Genomic DNA, 17,846 nt, shown 5'->3' with positions numbered 1-17,846 from the left:
TACCTTGAGTGTGATGTTCTTCAGTAGTGTGTCCTCCAGTACAGCTTGAAGTTTACGGTTGATTTCAAGGGACAAATCAAGTGTCATGGCACCATCGAGAGGAGCTGATCCATAAACTGAAGCCATGATCCCACCATGCTTCAGGATCTCTGCCTGGAAACATCAAAATAATAAAATCATGAATACTTTAAAACAATATGAACTCTTATTTTCCTAAAAGAGTGAATCCTTATTTCAAGTTAGGGATGAAGTCTGGTTTAAGAAAGTGAATATTATTAATTGAACTTTTGAATGATAGACTGTTTATAAATGATGGCAACCAGATTTGTACTTACCTTATGACTATTACTAGATTATTTCATTCTAGCTATGTATCTACCAAATGGCATTTTCTACCTTATAAAGGAGACTGCCAGCCAAGGCATGCGCCCACCCCCACCTATCCCGCTCCCATCTGTCATCCATTTGTTTCCTTTTTATCTTAGCTATTTGTGGATGAAGGGTCATCCCTGCCCAGAGGCAATGCAGCAAGACACAGCACATCCACAGCAAGACCAGCTGCTTCATTTACACAGCAACCCTCCTTCCTAGTCCCCTCACTCAAAAATAGAGAAGATGAGGAGAAATCCCTTTTGGCTGTGTCAATTTATTCACAACCATTCTCCACTCATACCTATCTCTTGCTTTCTCCCTTCTCTGTTCAAAAGATATTCCCCTCACCCATCCATCTCAATCTAGGCTTCCTCTAAGTTCACTCCATCCATCTCCATCTGTCAGACTCTTTTTCTAGTCTTTCCTTATTCCATGCTTGTATTTACCTAGTTGTATTTTATAGGACGAGAGCTACGCACGTAGTGACCCATTTTCGTATCTCTCCACATCCAGTTTATTCTTAAAATCTTGTATAGTTTTGGCACTCATTGTTTCTCCATTTAGTGTGTTCCAGACATCAATCACTCTATGTGGGAAGCTATTTTTTTTTTTTTTCAAATCTCTTCTGTAACTGTCCTTCTTTAGCTTCTTTTCATGTCCTCTTTGTTCCTCTTCTGTCCCATTTTAATAAGTCGTCTCTATCAAGAATTTCCATCCCTTTCATAATTCTGTAAATGGTCAACAAATCACCTCTTTCTCTTCTCTGTTCCACTGTTGATAGATGTAATTTCTCCAATCTTTGTTTGTATGTCAAATTTGATAGTGTAGGTGCCATTTTTTGCCGTTTGATTTTTTTTTTTTTTTTTTTTTTTTTGTGCTAGGTGCCCATAGTGTTGCAGCATACTCTAATTTAGGTCTTATTAGTGCAACCACTATTTTCTTTACCATTTCTTCATCCATGTAGTCAAAGGCCACTTTCATTGATCTTAAGTTAAAAATCTCTCCAAATAATTTATTGACATGTTTATCAGGTGTTAAGTCACTTGAGATAATCACTCCCAGGTCCCTTTTGTGTTTTAGCAGACAACAAACTGTTGTTTCAAGAACTATCTAGTTTCTGTAACCGGGACTTATTGATAATGGGTGATTTCAATTTTACTGATATTGATTGGATGACCCTACAACATGGCCATATAGGTAGTCGCTTGATAGATTTTCTCAATGACAATTACTGTACTTAGTTCAGCATGTAAAAGAGCCCACAAGACATAGAAACTTACTTGATCTATTGATCACTAGTTGCGAAAGCATGATAACCGATGTAGAAGTCGGTGAAACTATTGCAAATAGCAATCACAACTTAGATTCAAACTACTAAAAAAATTTGGAATAGATACTTGTTTCTAAAATACCCGATTTCAGTAAAGCTCAGTTTATAGGACTACGTCAGGAGCTTCAGCTTACAGATTGGGAGACAAAATTAAGCTCACTAAGATGATTCATACATACATATACCAAGGCTTTTTCCCCCTTACAAGGGAGGTGGCCAAAAAGGAAAAGGCATAAAATCATTCCCACCCACCTTTTAAGAACAGATCCCCCAAATCAGGCTTGCCCAAAATGGCTTGACAAAGAAACTGAAAAAAGTATTGCTAAAAAGAGACAGGCTTATAAGAAATACAAGTGCTTGGATGCATCTAATGACTATCAATGTTATGTATTAATACAGAGAGATTTAAAAAATAAAAACAACAATATGAAATGAACATTTTTTGAAGCTCTGCCATGGGATTCAAACCCTGACCCGTGCGTCCATAATCATGAGGTCAAGACGCTAGCAACCGAGCTACTTGTGATGGTTCAAAAGGAATGTACAAGTCCCCGACCACGCTTCACGTAACATTAGAAGATCTAGTCTAGTCTCATTTTCATTCAATCCCCGTATTAAGCGAGCCCTCTGACAAGTTGTGTATGTTAAAGATAGATTGAACAATTTTAGAAGCTCTGCCATGGGACTCGAACCCTGACCCATTGCTAGCGTCTTGACCTCATGATTATGGAGGTACAAAGTAAAGAGAAGGGAAGTTAAGCAAAAGATAAAGGAAACAAAGAGGAGAGATGTGAAATGGGGTAAGAGTATGACAGAAAAATTTGAAAGTAATAAAAAGATGTTTTGGAGAGAAATTAAGAGAGGAAGAGGAGGTGAATCAAGTAGAGAAGAAAAGGTAAATGGTGCAGATGGAGAGATGATAATGGAAGAGAAGGCAGTAAGAGGAAGGTGATCAGAGTATTATAGGGAGTTGCTAAATGTGAAGGAGGATAGGGAGGGAAAGGTAGTTGCAGTGGGAAGCACTAAGAAAATGAGAGTGATGAGTGAGGAAAATGGAGGAGAAATAGGGAAATATGAAGTGAAAGCAGCTGTTAAGATGATGGGAGCAGGTAAGGCAACTAGGTTGGATGGATGCCATGCAGAATATCTGAAGAAAGGAGGTATAGTTATGGTGGACTGGCTGATGAGGTTATTTAATGTTTGTTTAAAAGAGGGTAGAGTACTGGAGGAGTGCCTGTATAGTTCCGCTTTACAAGGAAAAGGGGGACAAGTGTGAGTGTAGTAGTTTCAGAGGGATCAGCTTGTTGAGTGTAGTTGGGAAGGCTTATGTGAGGGTCTTGATTGAGAGAATTAGGAGAGGAACAGAGGGAGTAATTGGTGAGAAACAGTGTGGTTTTTAGGACAGGTAGGCATTCTGTAGATCAGATTTTTGTGGTAAGGCAGATATGTGAGAAAGTTATAGGAAAAGGTAAGGATATTCTTTGGGCTTTTATGGATTTGGAAAAGGCTTATGACAGGGTAGACAGGAAGGCACTGTGGGAGGTATTGCAGATATATGGGGGTAGGGGGAAAGCTGTTAAGAGCAGTCAAGAGTTTTTATTGAGAGTAGTAGAGCTTGCGTTAGAATTAGAAATGGAGAGAGTGAATGGTTTGAGGTAAAAGTGGGACTTTATCAGGGATGTGTTCTGTCATTCTGGATGTTCAATCTATACATTGATGGGTGGTGCGAGAGGTGAATGCAAGAGTAGTGGGTCAGGGGTTGGAGATGATTAAAGAAAATGGAGAAAAGTGGAAAATAAGCCAGTTGTTGTTTGCTGGCAACACTGTGGTTGTCGCAGGATCAGAAGAGGGATTGAGGAAGTTAGTGACTGAGTTTGAGAAGGTGTGTGAAAGAAGGAAGCTGAAGATAAATGTGGGCAAAAGGTGATGAGATATACAAGGGGAGAGAGTGACAGCAGACTGGAAGTGAGCATTAAGGGAGAGACTGGAGGAAGTGGGTAGTTTTAGATACTTGGGTGCAAATGTGGCAGGAAAGGAAGGAGTGGGGGTGGAGGTAGAATGTAGATTGAGAGAAGCGAGTAAATGCCTTGGTGGATTAAAAAGTGTAATGAGAAATAGGCATCTGGGAATAGATGCTAAGAGGAGGTTATATGAAGGAGTGGTTATGCCAACAGCACTGTATGGGGCAGAAACATGGAACATACGGGAGGAGTTTGAATGTGTTTGAGATGAAATGTCTGAGAAGTATGATAGGGGTTACTGGGCTAGATAGAGTGAGAAATGAGGAGGTGAGGAGGAGAACACGGGTGGAAAGGGAGTTGGGAGATACGGTTGATGAAAGAGTATTAGGATGGTTTGGACACAGAAAGAATGAGTGAAGAAAGATTAGTAAAAGATGTGGAAGGCAGAGGTGAAAGGAGTGAATATGAAGGGTCGACCTAGGATGAGATGAATGGATGAGGTAATAGGGGTATTACGAATGAGAGGAATGTCTGTTGTGGAAGGACAGGAGAGGACAGAAGATAGGGGTGAATGGAGAAAGGTTGTGTATGGATGATGCTGTGATGCATGAGGGGAAGTGGGTGGGGGATGGGGGGTGAGGAAGTATGTATGAGAAATAATTTGATGCAGCCCGAAGGGACTTCTCTCCATCTTCTCCTTTTCTGCATGAGGGGCGGAGAGGGGGGTCACCGAATTAATGAAACAGCCTTGCTGTGGATGTGCTGTGTCTTGCAATACTGCTTCTGACCCATGGCAGTGGACAGGATACAGGGATGACCCGTAATGCGGGAGGTGCCAAGATGAGAGGGAGGGAAGAGGGTGAGGGGAGTGGAGTATGTGGGAGATGGAATGAGTGGGAGTGGTTTCTATGCCTTTTTCATTTTGGCTACCCCCTTTGGTATATGTATATATGTATGTATCTTCTATGAGCAAATTGTTGAGGACTCTGACAGATTGTCAGACTGAGCATTGTCAGAAGATATATGTTACAGGATGTCACAACTACATGTCACAGGATGTTACACTACAAGAAGATAGATATCAAGCCATACGACATTGCATATGTCACAGCTGCAGCACCAAATGGCTGCTGAGCGTCAGGTCTAACCAGAACCCAACTAGATTACCACTTGACAATTAGATTAGGTTGACCTGACCTTGAGTTCTTAGGACACCTGGTCCACACAATGACAGACTTTTGAGAAGCACACATCCACAGAAGGAATTATCCTTTTATTTTTCACCACATATTATTAAAATATGCCATGTCTTTCTGTATCATAATTGTGTATATTTTTGTTTAATATTGAGTACAGTATATCACTCAACCATGTAAATATCTACTTCTGTCACATTGTAAATATATACTGTACAACAAAAATTGATGTAGTAGCAAGCGTAACAGCCTTTGTGGTAAGTTGCCTTGCTTCTTTGCGCAGATCACAACTGGCTCTGGACAAGACAACTGGCTGTGATTTACTAGAGTAAATCCATAGAATCAAACGGCCTTTACTTGTTCTGTTACATCGCCTCCAAAGTGTGCATCACAACCTTCCACAAGAGAGAGGTTAAAAGAAGTGAATATTTTTAAGTATTTAGGGTCACATATAGAATGAGGGAAGCAAGTAAATGTCTTGGGGGGAATGAAAAGTGTCATAAGAAATAGGTAGCTGGGAATGGATTCAAAGAGAAGATTATATGCAGGAAAAATAAGAGTTTATCATGTTTAAAGGATTTATTATTTTATGCCCATGACACTGTATGGGATGGAGATTTGGGAGTCTGAAAGGAGAAGTTTAAATGTGTTTGATATGAGGGTTTGAAAAGTATGGCAGGGTTATCAGGAAGGACAGAGTGAGAAATTAAGTGAGGAGAGTGGGGGTGGAAAGGGAGCTGGTAGATAGACTGTTGAAAGAATATTGGGAAGGGTTAGGCACATGGAATGAGTAAGGAAAGACTAGCAAGAAGAGTATAGAAAGCAAAGCAAGATGGAGTGAACTTGAGAGGAAAACTGAGAATGAAATGGATGGATGGGGTGAAGGGGGCTTTGAGTAAAAGGGGAATGTCTGTTGAGCAGGGAAGGAAGAGGGCAAAGGATAGGTGAGAGAGGAAAATGGTCATGAATGGACAATAAATTGATATGACCCAAAGTGATTTCTTGTCTTCCCCATTCATGTAGGAGGGGATGAGGAGGGAGGGTTCCCCATTGCTTCTGATCCAGGCAGTGGACAGGCGACAGAGAAGATCCTTCATCCATAAGGAGACAAGATGGAAGGGATACAAATTGGTGATGGATGGGAGTGGGATAGGTGGAGGTAGGGGTGGGTGTCTTGGCTAGCTACCTCCCTTATCAGGAGGAAAAACCCTTTGGTATACAGATTGATGGCTTCCATACATTATATAGCTTAAGGCTTCACCTTGCCTAAATTGTAATGGAGATAAAAATAAAGTAGTCATTCATATTTTAGTGTACTTACCTGACTCTTTCTCCTTACATTCCTCATGTTAGCATGTGCTAACTACATAAAAAGAAAAAAAAAATTCTTTACATATTCCATTCAAATGCATAAATTATATATTTCAAATTCTTATAAAGGAAGAATTAGGTACAATAAAAGTTTATTAACTCAGAGAAAACCTGAAAATCTTAATGGTTTAAGTGATATCTTGTGGCAGGGAGGAAAACTGGGAGAGCTCTTCTAGTTTAGTCCACCATTTCCCATCTACACTCACCCTTCCATTAAAGTGACTCTGACTTTATTGATTTCAGATTTAAGGGATTTCACATTAAAGTAAAAATTTCATGCCAGAGACTTTTTGAATATGGTGTACTTTAAATCCAAAACCACTTAAACCAAGGTCTTTAAATTGAGGGTTGTTTGTGTCTGTATGCAGCACTGATGTTCTCTGTCATTTGCCTGATTTTCAGAATGTGTATTAAGATGGTGGAGTGGCTGGTGAAATTGTTTAACCTATGTCTAAGGGAGGCTAGAGTGCCAAAGAACTAAAGGAGTGCCTGTATAGTTCTGCTTTACAAGAGAAAAGGGGACAAATGTGATTGTAGTAGTTTTAGAGGGATCAGTACATTGAGTATAGCTGTTGTTGTCGTTCCCAAGACTGTTTGTCCGAACAGTCCTATCTCCCCAAGGAATGCCACAGCCGGAACGGGATTTTCCGACAAATCCTTTATAGAGTGTAAGTTGTGTTGTTTGCATGCATGATTGTGTGTAATGTAGCCTTTCATTATATGCTGAATAGCATGGGGTGAAGTGTTACATCCTGGGCAGTTGTTCACAATGTGGTCATCCAGTTTCTTTCTTCTGGTAGCTTAGAAGAGCTGGGTGGTGACCACACCACAGTCTGGCCAGGTGGACTCTGTCCTTTCATGGGAGAGAGGATTCAGAGGGATGGATATCAGGGGGTCTGGCATACAGCAATGTGTTGTCTTTTAGTGTGTTAGTGGAGCAGTGAGTGATATGATTATGAATATGTTTCCAGAGGCTGGTATTTGGTGGTTTTGGAGGAAGAGAAGAGAGTATTTGTTATATATCTATATATATATATATATTTTCTCTCTCTCTCTCTCTCTCTCTTGGTGTGTGTGGATGTTCTGCTATGTAGTGTAGCAGGTGAGCTGTCTTTATGGAGGCTGCAGCAAATGTTTGTGTGCCTCTCATGTCAAGGTTATCCTTGACTTTGAGGACTTTTGTTTTACAGTGTAGATGGTCTGTAGGTGTTGTATTTGTGCAGCCTGTAATTTTTTTTAGGGCTTTGTTCTGTATAGCCTGAAGGGTGTTGAGGTGTGCCTCACTGAGATAAGGTGCCCATGCAGGATTTGCATAATTCATCACTGAGCATATGCATTGTTTGTATATTGTAGTATTAGTTTCTTTGTTTTGTCCAAATGCTGTTCAAGTGATTGATTTAAGTGTGTTCAGTCTAGGTATGCATTTATTTTTTATGTTTGTGATGTGTTGTTTGAATGACATGGATGTATTGTATGTTACACCAAGAATTTTCAGTGTGTGTGTGTGTATTTACCTAGTTTACCTAGTTGTATTTTATGGGAAGACCTATGCTTGTAGTGACCCATTTTCATATCTCTCCGCATCCAGTTTATTCTTAAAACTGTGTATAGTTTTGGCACTCACTGTGTGTGTGTATTTACCTAGTTGTATTTTACGGGAAGGGGAGCTATGCTCGTGGTGTCCCGTCTTCATATCTCACTTTATCTAAACTATTTTTAAATTCATGTATTGTTTTTGCACACACCACTTTCTCATCTAACTTGTTCCAACTGTCTATTACTCTGTGAGGAAAGCTGTTCTTTTTCAGATCTCTTCTATAGCTGTCTTTTTTTATTTTCTTTCCGTGTCCTCTTGTATTTCTATCATCCCATTTTATCAGATTCTCTCTATCAGTAATTTCTATGCCTTTCATGATTCTGTAAATAGCTATCAAATCTCCTATCTCTCTTCTTTGCTCTAGTGTCTGTAGTTCAAGTTTTGCTAGTCTCTCTTCATATGATAGTTTTGAGAGTGTTGGTGCCAATTTTGTAATTGCTCTTTGTATTCTTTCAAGTTTTTTTATACATTTTTTTGTATTTGGTGACCATATCTTTGCTGCATATTCCAGTCTTGGTCTTATCAGGGTGATTAGAATTTTCTTCACCATTTCTTCATCCAGGTATGTAAATGCAACTTTGATTGTTCTTATCAAATTATAAATTTCTCCAAAAATCTTATTTATATGTTTCTCAGGTGACATATTATTCATAACAATGACTCCCAGGTCCTTCTCATTTTCTACTTTTTTTATTCCTTCTTCTCCCAATTTATATGATCCTGTTATTCTGTTTTTGCTTTTTCCAAATTCCATTACACTACACTTTTCTGTATTGAACTCCATCTCCCACTTCCTACTCCATTTTCAGACTTTATTTAGATCACTCTGTAGTGATTCACAATCTTCTTCCGTGTTCACTCTTTTCAGTAGTTTTGCATCATCTGCAAAGAAGCTCATATAGCTTTCAATTCCTTCATCCATATCATTAATATATATAGCAAACATTATTGGGGCCAGAACTGTTCCTTGCGGAACACCGCTTATTACTTTATCCCATTTTGAGTGTTTATCTCTTATCACTACTCTCATTTTCCTTTCTTGCAAAAAGTCTTCCATCCAATTAAGCAGTTTGCCCTGTATTCCTCCTTCAGTTTCTAATTTCTTAAGCAACTTCTTATGTGGTACTTTGTCAAAAGCTTTTTTTAGGTCTAGAAATGCACAATCAGCCCATCTATCTCTTTCTTGTATTATATCTATTAGCCTTGAATAGAAACATATTAAATTGGTGACGCATGATCGTCCTTGTCTGAATCCAAATTGCCTTGGATTTAACACGTTTTTTTTTTCTAAATATTTTACCCATCTACTTTTGACAATTCTTTCACAAATTTTTGCTATTGTACTTGTTAGAGAGACTGTTCTTTAGTTGGTAGGGTCTTCTTTATTTCCTCCTTTATATATAGGTACTATATTTGCTTTTTTCCAATCTTCGGGAACTTCTCCTTCTTTCAAGGAACTGTTTATTATGCTATGTATTTTGTCTGCCAGTTCATTCCTGCATTCTTTCAAAATCCAGTTTGCTATTTCATCTGGTCCATGTGATTTTCTGACATCAAGATTACTCAAGTGTTTCATTATTTCATTCTTTGTTACTTCTATTTCTTTCATGGGAGGGACTTTCTCTTTCCATTCGATCTCTTCAGGTTGTATGTTCTCCCTTGTAAACACTGATTTAAAATGTTTGTTCATAATTTCTGCCATTTCAATTTCCTCTGTGTATTCAACTCCTCCTTGTCTTAATTTCTCCAAGTCTTGTTTGTTTTTCAATTTGTTGTTTACAAATCTGTAAAATAGTTTTGGTTGACCTTTACACTTTTCTATGACATCTTTTTCATATTTTCTCTTTTCCTCTCTGCACGTTTGTACATATTCATTTCTATAACAAGTATATATTTTCCATTTTTCAGGGCCTTCTGTCTTTTTTTCATCTGGTCCAAGCTTTGTCTCTTTTGTCTTTTAACTCCCTACAACTTTTATTGTACCAGCATTTTACATATTCTTTTTCTTGTTTTTGTCTTGGGACATATTTTTCCACTCCTTTTTTGTAAATTGTTGTCAAAATATTCCATTTCTCTTCCATTGGTGTTTTATATTCAATCTTGTCCACTATTCTAGGTTCAGATGTAATTATTAGGTCTAGTCTCGATGGTTCTTCCTCATTTCTATACCTAGTGTTCTCCTGTATCCACTGTGTCATTGTATTGTCAGTAATCATCTCAAGTAGAGCGTTTCCCCATGAGCCGTCTCCACCCTTTACTGTCATCTCTTCCCAGCAGATTTCTTTGCAATTAAAGTCGCCCATCATAACTATTCTTCCTCCATCTTCCATTATCTTATTTAATGTTATCTTTGTGTCCTCTAACATACTTTTATGTTCACTCTCTTCCCATGAGGCTGTTTTCGGAGGGACATAATTTATCACAAACTTTCTGCTCTTCTTAGCTCTGTCTTCTACTTCCATCATAATCATCTCTACTGTATTCTTTCCATATGTGACCCACCTCACGTTTATATCCTTCTTAGTCAGGAACATAACTCCACCCCCTTGCTTTGTCTCTCTGTTTCTAATCCAATAATTATATGCATCATGTCCTACACTGTTGGGTGGTAGTGGACCTTTTAATTTTGTTTCTACAATTCCCATTATGTCCGGTTCTTTTTCCTTCAAATAATCATTCAGCTCATTCAATCCTGTTATTAATCCATCTATATTTGTGTAAGACACTCTTAGTTTTTTGCCACTTCCATTATGTTCTCTGTTTCCCTTTTGTTTTTCTCTTGTATGTCGAATTTCCTTAGTTTCATATTCACTACTCTCCAATAGAATCTCTCTTTTTCTGACTCCGTTCTGTTCTCGTTTTTTTCCTTAGCTTCAAGTCTTTTTTTTTTTTTTTCCCTCTCTTTCCTCTTTATTCATTTCCCTTTTTATCCATACCTTTTTATATTGTTCACTTGTTGCTAGTTTCCCTGTTTTGGATAAGATATTCTCTGCCATCGTTTGTGACCTGAATTTAATCTTAATTGGTCTGGTCTTATCTGTACTATACTTTCCGAGAGTGAAATTCTCTTCGATTTGTTTCATTATTTCTGGTTCATCTTCCTGAACTAATTGTAGTAAACTGCTTACTTTTTCATTTTCCTCTTTGATTCTTGAGGTTCTATCTGGGTTATGTTTCTCTTCCATTCCTAATATAATTATACATTTCTTTTTTGTCTGCTAAGTCTCTTACAATATTCTCCTTCTGTCTCATCACTTTGATAACTGAGTCTTCAGTTTGTTCTTTCATTTGCTGTTTAATTATATCAGTAAATGCAACTTTACTATTTTCCTGTATCTTCCTCCACCCCTGTGCCTTTTTTGCTATTGTTTCTTTATTGTCTTTATTGTTCCTTTTTAATTCTTTATTCTCCTCTTTTACTTCTCTTAACTGTGAAAGGGGTGAAAGTGGCAGTAGACTGGAAGTGAGCATTAAGGGAGAGCGACTGGAGGAAGTGGATAGTTTTAGATACTTGGGTGCAAATGTGGCAGGGAAAGGTGGAGTGAAAGTGGAGGTAGAATGTAGATTGAGAGAAGCAAGTAAATGCCTTGGTGGATTAAAGAGTGTAATGAGGAATAGACATTTGGGAATGGATGCGAAGAGGAGACTGTATGAAGGAGTGATTGTGCCAACAGCACTGTATGGGGCAGAAACATGGAACATAAGAGAAGAAGAGAGAAGGAGTTTGAATGTGTTTGAGATGAGGTGTCTGAGAAGTATGATGGGGGTTACTAGGCTAGATAGAGTGAGAAATGAGGAGGTGAGGCAGAGAACAGGGGTGGAAAAGGAGCTGGGAGATAGGGTTGATGAAAGAGTATTAGGATGGTTTGGACACATGGAAATAATGAGTGAAGAAAGACTAGTAAAAGAGGTGTGGAAGGCAGATGTGGAGGGAGTGAACATGAGGGGACGTCCTAGGATGAGGTGGATGGATGGGGTGAAGGGGGCTTTGGGGAAGAGGGGAATGTCTGTTGAGGAAGGACGGGAGAGGACAGAAGACAGGGGTGAAGGGAGAATGGTTGTATGTGGATGATGTTGTGATTGCATGAGGTGGAATGGGTGGGGGGATGGGGGGTGAGGTAGTGTGTGTGAGCAAAATTTGACGCAGCCCGAAGGGATTTCTCCCCGTCTTCTCATTTTATGTAATGGGGGGACGGAGAGGGGGGGTCGCCGATTTAATGAAGCGGCCTTTCTGTGGATGTGTCAGCAAAATATTAAATATTTAAACCACCCTTTGTGGACATTTCGCCCACGGACGTTTGGGCCAGCATTCTCATCCTTTCCCAGTGTCCAATCCCCCCCTTCTCCTCCTCCTCCTCCTCTTCCTTCCCCCCCTTTTCTCTCCCCGTTCCCTCCTTTCCCCTTATTTAATCTCAAGCATTTGTATCTCAACTTGTACTTGAAAAAGCTGTAATAAGCGAAACGTCGTACAAATAAAGGCTCCGTCCTCATATGGTGTTTATCTCGTCAATCTTGTCGGCAAACTGCCACTTTTAAGCATATTTATATAAGACACTTTTAGTTTTCTGCCACTTCCATTGTATTCTCTGTTTCCCTTTTGTTTTTCTCTAGTATGTCGTATTTCCTTACTTTCATATTCACTACTCTCCAATAGAATTTCTCTTTTTCTGACTCTGTTCTGTTCTCATTTTTTTCCTTAGCTTCATGTCTTTTCTTTTTTTCCTCCTCTCTTTCCTCGTTATTCATTTCTCTTTTTATTCATACTTTTTTATATTGTTCACTTGCTGCTAGTTTCCCTGTTTTTGCCAAGATATTCTCTGCTGTTGTTTGTGACCTGAATTTAATCTTAACCTCTTCACTCCGGGGCACATTGCATGTCTGGCAGCATTAGCTGCCCGACGTGCGATATTGCGTCATAATAATCGCATTATAAAATATAAAGTTAGTGCTCAATCGTTCGTTCTCTTTCACCCGTGTATTTTGATAACCATAGAAAATTGATGAAGCCAGTTTAGAGAGAATGGAAATTATGTAGGTACGACTACAATGAATATAATCAAGATGGCGACGTCGGCATCATCGAGTACCCACTTGCTCCTCATGCCGCCTACGTAGGCATCACCGTATGGAAGTAGTTAATTGGTCTGGTCTTATCTGTACTATACTTTCTGAGTTTATACATCTCTTCAATTTGTTTCATGATTTCAGGTTCATCTTCCTGAACTAATTCTAGTAAACTGCTTACTTTTTCTTTTTTCTCATTGATTCTTGTGGTTCTATTTAGGTTATATTTCTCTTCCATTCCTAATATAATTATACATTTCTTTTTATCTGCTTAGTCTCTTACTATAATCTCCTGTCTCATCACTTTAATAACTGAGTCTTCAGTTTGTTCTTTCATTTGCTGTTTAATTATGCCAGTAAATGCAACTCAACTGTTTTCTTGGATTTTTTTTTCCAACCCTGTGCTTCTTTTGCTATGGCCTCTTTATTGTCTTTATTATTCCTCTTTAATTCCCCATTCTCCTCTTTTACTTCTTTTAACTGTCTTTTTAATTCTTCTATTTCATTGGTTAAGTTTTTGTTCACCTTCTCTAGTTCTTCCAATTTTTCAACTCTCTGCGCAATCTTTGCTATGTTACCGAACCTATTCTCCCACTGTTCGGTAATTTTTTCAAGTTTTTCCTCTAGTCTTGCTAATCGGGGGAGATTGGTATCCAACCCCCCTCATTAAATTCCTGGAAATTATTATCTTCACCTTCCATTGTGCTGCTCTTATCTATATTCCTAATCTTTACATTTTTGTTATTCCCTTCTTCAAAATCCTCAGTCCTTCGTTTGTTTACAAGATGCTTGGCCTCCTGGACCAAGTCCTCCCCTTCCTCATTTCCTTCCATTTCCCTCAGTAATCCCTCTCCTTCTTTTTTTATCACCTTCCCACTACACCACGAGGTTTCCCCTTGCCTATAAATACAATAAGGTACTTCCTTGATGTTGGGATCCACGTAGATTTAGCTTTTCTTCGGAACTCCAATTCTCGCCGTCCATCCGACGAAAGTGTGTGTGTATTTACCTAGTTGTAATATACGGGAAGGGAACTATGCTCGTGGTGACCCGTCTTTGTATCTCTCCGCATCAAGTTTTATCTTAAAATCTTGTATAGTGTTAGCACATACTGTTTTGTGTGTGTGTGGTATTTGAGCATTGTTGATATAGAGATGAGGTATGTATTTGTGTTCTTTTGTCCAGTTGGTGAGAAGTGTTGCTGTAGATTTGGCTGGGGCTATTTTGAGTCTGTTTGTAATGAACTATGTGTTGAGTGTATCAAGGTATGGCTGTATTACTTCTGCAGCTTTGTGTTACAATGTGTACATGTGATTGTTATGTTGTCTGCATAGGAAGATATTTGTATTTCTGAGGTGTCTGGTTGGGTTCATCATGCATGTATAGATTACAGAGTTTGGGGGATAGAACTAAGCCCTGTGGTACTCCATTCTTAATGTTTCTGGTGTGCAATGATTGGGCATTATATGACACATAAGCATTCCTGCCTGCCAGATAATTGGCCAGACATCTTTTGGTGTTATTGTACATGTCTGTATTATATTTTGTTTGTTAGATTGTGGTGGGGGATAGCTGTAATAGTATAATTGTATAGTTGGCAAGGCTTGTTGCAAGACAATGCCTGTATGCCTTTATGCTTACCTTTGAGTTTATGATTTATTCATTCTGTGCTAGCATGCATACTTGTGTGCTTGTGGTGCAAACAGTTCTCAACTTGTACACAGCAGTAGGCTTCAACAAATTCCTATTGTGTGATCTAACCCTCAGTCAGGGAGACTGACCTCTTGGCCACCTGCAATGGCCACCTGCTGTCCAAGCTCCAAGAGACAATCAGGAATATTGCCAAAACATAACAGTAACTTAAATTTGCATCTGAATTATGTTCTTCCTGTATTTGTGTTTATATGTATATGTAAATTATACTGGGTGCTCACACTCAGTTCCATACTGTACATAGACGTAAGGAATATGTACATAAATATAGATTGTAAAGATGTGTTGGCAACCATCACACATTTTCTTTGTTGCTGCCTACGTAGTAAACAACAGACTAGGCCCAACTGTAAAGCCAACAAGTTTAACAATCAAAGCAAAGAACCCAGAGAAGCCTTTCTCTTCACACCTCCAACTAATGTAGTCACAACCTACAGGCTTATAGGAGGGTTTTAATTGAGAGGAATAGAAGAGGAACAGAGAGAGTAATTGGTGAGTAGTGTGGGTTTAGGAAAGGTAGAGGTTGTGTGGATCAGATTTTTGTGGTAAAGCAGAAAGTTTTAGCAAAAGGTAAGGAAGTTATTTGGGTCTTTATGGATTTGGAAAAAGTTTATGACAAAGTAGACAGGAAGGCACTATCGGAGGTTTTGCAGATATATTGGATTGGAGGAAAGCTGTTAAGAGCAATCAAGAATTTTTATGAGAGAAGTAGAGCCTGTGTTAGAATTGGATATGGAGAGAGTGAATGATTTGAGGTAAAGATGGGGCTGTGTCAGGGATGTGTCATGTCCCTATGGCTGTTCAATGTGTATATGGTTAGGGTGGTGCAGGAGGTAAATGTGAGGTTAATGGGCAGAGGACTGGTGATGGTAAAAGAAAATTAAGAAAAGTGGTAGGTGAGCCAGTTATTGTTTGCTAAGAACACTGCACTTGTGGCAGGGTCGGGGGGGGGGGGGTTAAGGCAGTTGGTGAATGAGTTTGGGAAGGTATGCAACAGGAAAATGTTCAAGGTAAATGTGAGTAAAAATAAGGTGATGAGATGTACAAGACGATGGCAGTGAGTTGGATGTAAGTCTTAAGGGAGAGAGGCTGAAGGAAGTGGACAGTTTCAGGTATTTAGGTATTAGTTATGAGGAAGGAAAGGGAGTAGAGGTGGAGGTAAATTGTAGATCAAGGGAAGCAAGTAAATGCCTTGGAGGATTAAAAACTGTGATGAGAAACAGGCAGCTGGGAATGAATGCAAAGATATCATATGAAGGGGTCATTGTGCTGAGAGCACTGTATGGAGAGGAGACTTGGAATTTAAGAGAAGTAAAGAAGAGAAGTTTAAATGTGTATGAGATGAAATGTCTGCGAAGTATGGTAGGGGTAGGTTGGATAGAGTGAGAAATGAGGTGAGGAGAGTGGGGGTGGAAAAGCAGATGGCAGATAAGACTGATGAAAGAGTATTGGGATGGTTTGGACACAAGGAAAGAATGAGTGAAGAGAGATTTGTAAAAGAGGTGTGGAAGGCAAAGGTGGATGAAGTGATCTTGAGGGGGCAACCGAGGATGAGATGGATGGGGTGAAAGGGGCTTTCAATGAGAGGGTGTATGTTGAGCAAGGAAGGGAGTAGGCATGAGATAGAAGTGAGTGGAGAATTGTTGTGTATAAATGATACTGTGATGCAAGGATGAATCAAGTAAAGTGGCCTTGCTGTGGATGTACTGTGTCTTGCTGCATTACTTCTGATGCAGGGCACTGGGCAAGATGCAGGGATGACCCATCATCCAGGAAGAGCCAAGAAAAGAAGGAGGGAGGGGTGGTGAATGGAAGTGGAGTATGTGGGGATGAAATGGGTGGGAGTGGATTTATGTCTTTGACTCTGGATACCTCCCTTGTATGGGGGAAAAAGACATTGGTATATGTATGTACAATCAGGTAATACTCCTCCAGTCCTCCAGCACTCTACCCTCTTTTAGACAAACATTAAACAACCTCACCAGCCAGTCCATCATCACTGTACCTCCCTTTTTTAGACACTGTATCACACCCATCTAACCCAAGTGCCTTACCTGCTCTCATGATTTTGATAACTACTTTCACCTCATCTTTCCTTATTTCTCCTCCATTTTTCTCGTTTGTCAGGGTCATTTTCTTAGCACTTCCCACTGTAACTACCTTTCCCTCCCTATCCTTCTTCACATTTGGCAAATTCCTAAAATACTCTGCTCATCTTCCTCTTACTGCCATCTCTCCATCTGCACCTTTTATCTTTTCTTCTCTACTTGATTCCTCTCTTAATTTCCATACAAAATATCTCCCTATTACTTTCAAAATTTTCCATTACACACCTGGTCTCCTTTTTGCCTATTTTATCTCATGATAATATTATTAATAGGTTAAGTACCGATACAGTCATGTAAAGAGCAATGGGTCTGTTGCTGTTTGTTTGTCCACATAACTCCATTTAACACAAAACTAGAAAAAATATTATGAAGGAATTCATCACTAATGGAAGTCCAAGTAGAAATTCATGGCAGATGGACAATTAATGATGGAAAGAGACACTAGAAAGACAAGGAAGAAACCTAAACTAGATCAACTGGATTCAGGAGATTACCTATGGTGGACTTCTGATGAGAGTTCAGATGTACAGTACACTAAAGAACATAATACTTGTGCTACCAGCTTTACTTTTTTGTGCCTTTATTATCCCTAAATCTACTCTATTTACCTGGATTAAGCCTATCTATATACAATTTTTGTTCAATACTTATACACATTTCTGGTGAGTACTGATACCTAAAATAACTTGTCTTCACAGGTCTCGGCCAAGAATTTGAAAAATCTGATCATTTAAATAACTTCATGTCCACTGACACTTAGACTATTGAACTTTTATTGCACATTTTTAATTTCATTACTAGGATGTCTAAGATTACCTTTGATGAATCTGATGCTGAGTTGACAAGTGCCCCAGCTTCTTCCTTCATAATATAATGGTGAATTATTTTAGATTTCTTCTTAAGTTCCCCTAATAACTGAGCCACATGCTCTTCTAAAAAGTCTATTTTTTCTTGCCGACGTGCTGAGCTCTTTTGAAGTTTTACAATACGATCCACCAGCAGTCGTTGCATTGCCACTGGATCACTGACTGGGCCTGCCAACTCCTATTTTGAGTAAAAATATGAAAGCAATTTCTTTAAATCTTAATTCACATATGAAAATATATACATAAAGAAATAATGTGCATACATATT

The 17,846-nt window shown here is 39.0% G+C and overlaps 1 protein-coding gene across 6 annotated transcripts in view; it reads right to left on the bottom strand.

Moving 5' to 3' along the window:
• Positions 1 to 17,846, bottom strand: part of LOC143026596 (coiled-coil domain-containing protein 186-like) — a 174,697-nt gene that overhangs the window by 14,537 nt on the left and 142,314 nt on the right. For 5 of the 6 annotated variants that reach the window (XM_076187269.1, XM_076187267.1, XM_076187268.1 and 2 more), the window contains exons 14-16: positions 17,529 to 17,756; positions 6,181 to 6,222; positions 4 to 153 (exon numbers count right to left, since the gene is read on the bottom strand). In XM_076187269.1, the coding sequence (XP_076043384.1) occupies positions 4 to 153; positions 6,181 to 6,222; positions 17,529 to 17,756 (420 nt within the window). The remainder of the gene's footprint in view (positions 1 to 3; positions 154 to 6,180; positions 6,223 to 17,528; positions 17,757 to 17,846) is intronic. The other variant, XM_076187271.1, reaches the window with a different exon arrangement.

The sequence above is a fragment of the Oratosquilla oratoria genome, chromosome 6 (genome assembly GCF_046742065.1).
Source record: "Oratosquilla oratoria isolate Oo_2021 chromosome 6, ASM4674206v1, whole genome shotgun sequence".
NCBI classification, from domain to species: Eukaryota; Metazoa; Arthropoda; class Malacostraca; order Stomatopoda; family Squillidae; genus Oratosquilla; species Oratosquilla oratoria.
The sequence above is the reverse complement of the archived record's forward strand: the minus strand, read 5'-3'. Positions and strand labels throughout refer to the sequence as shown.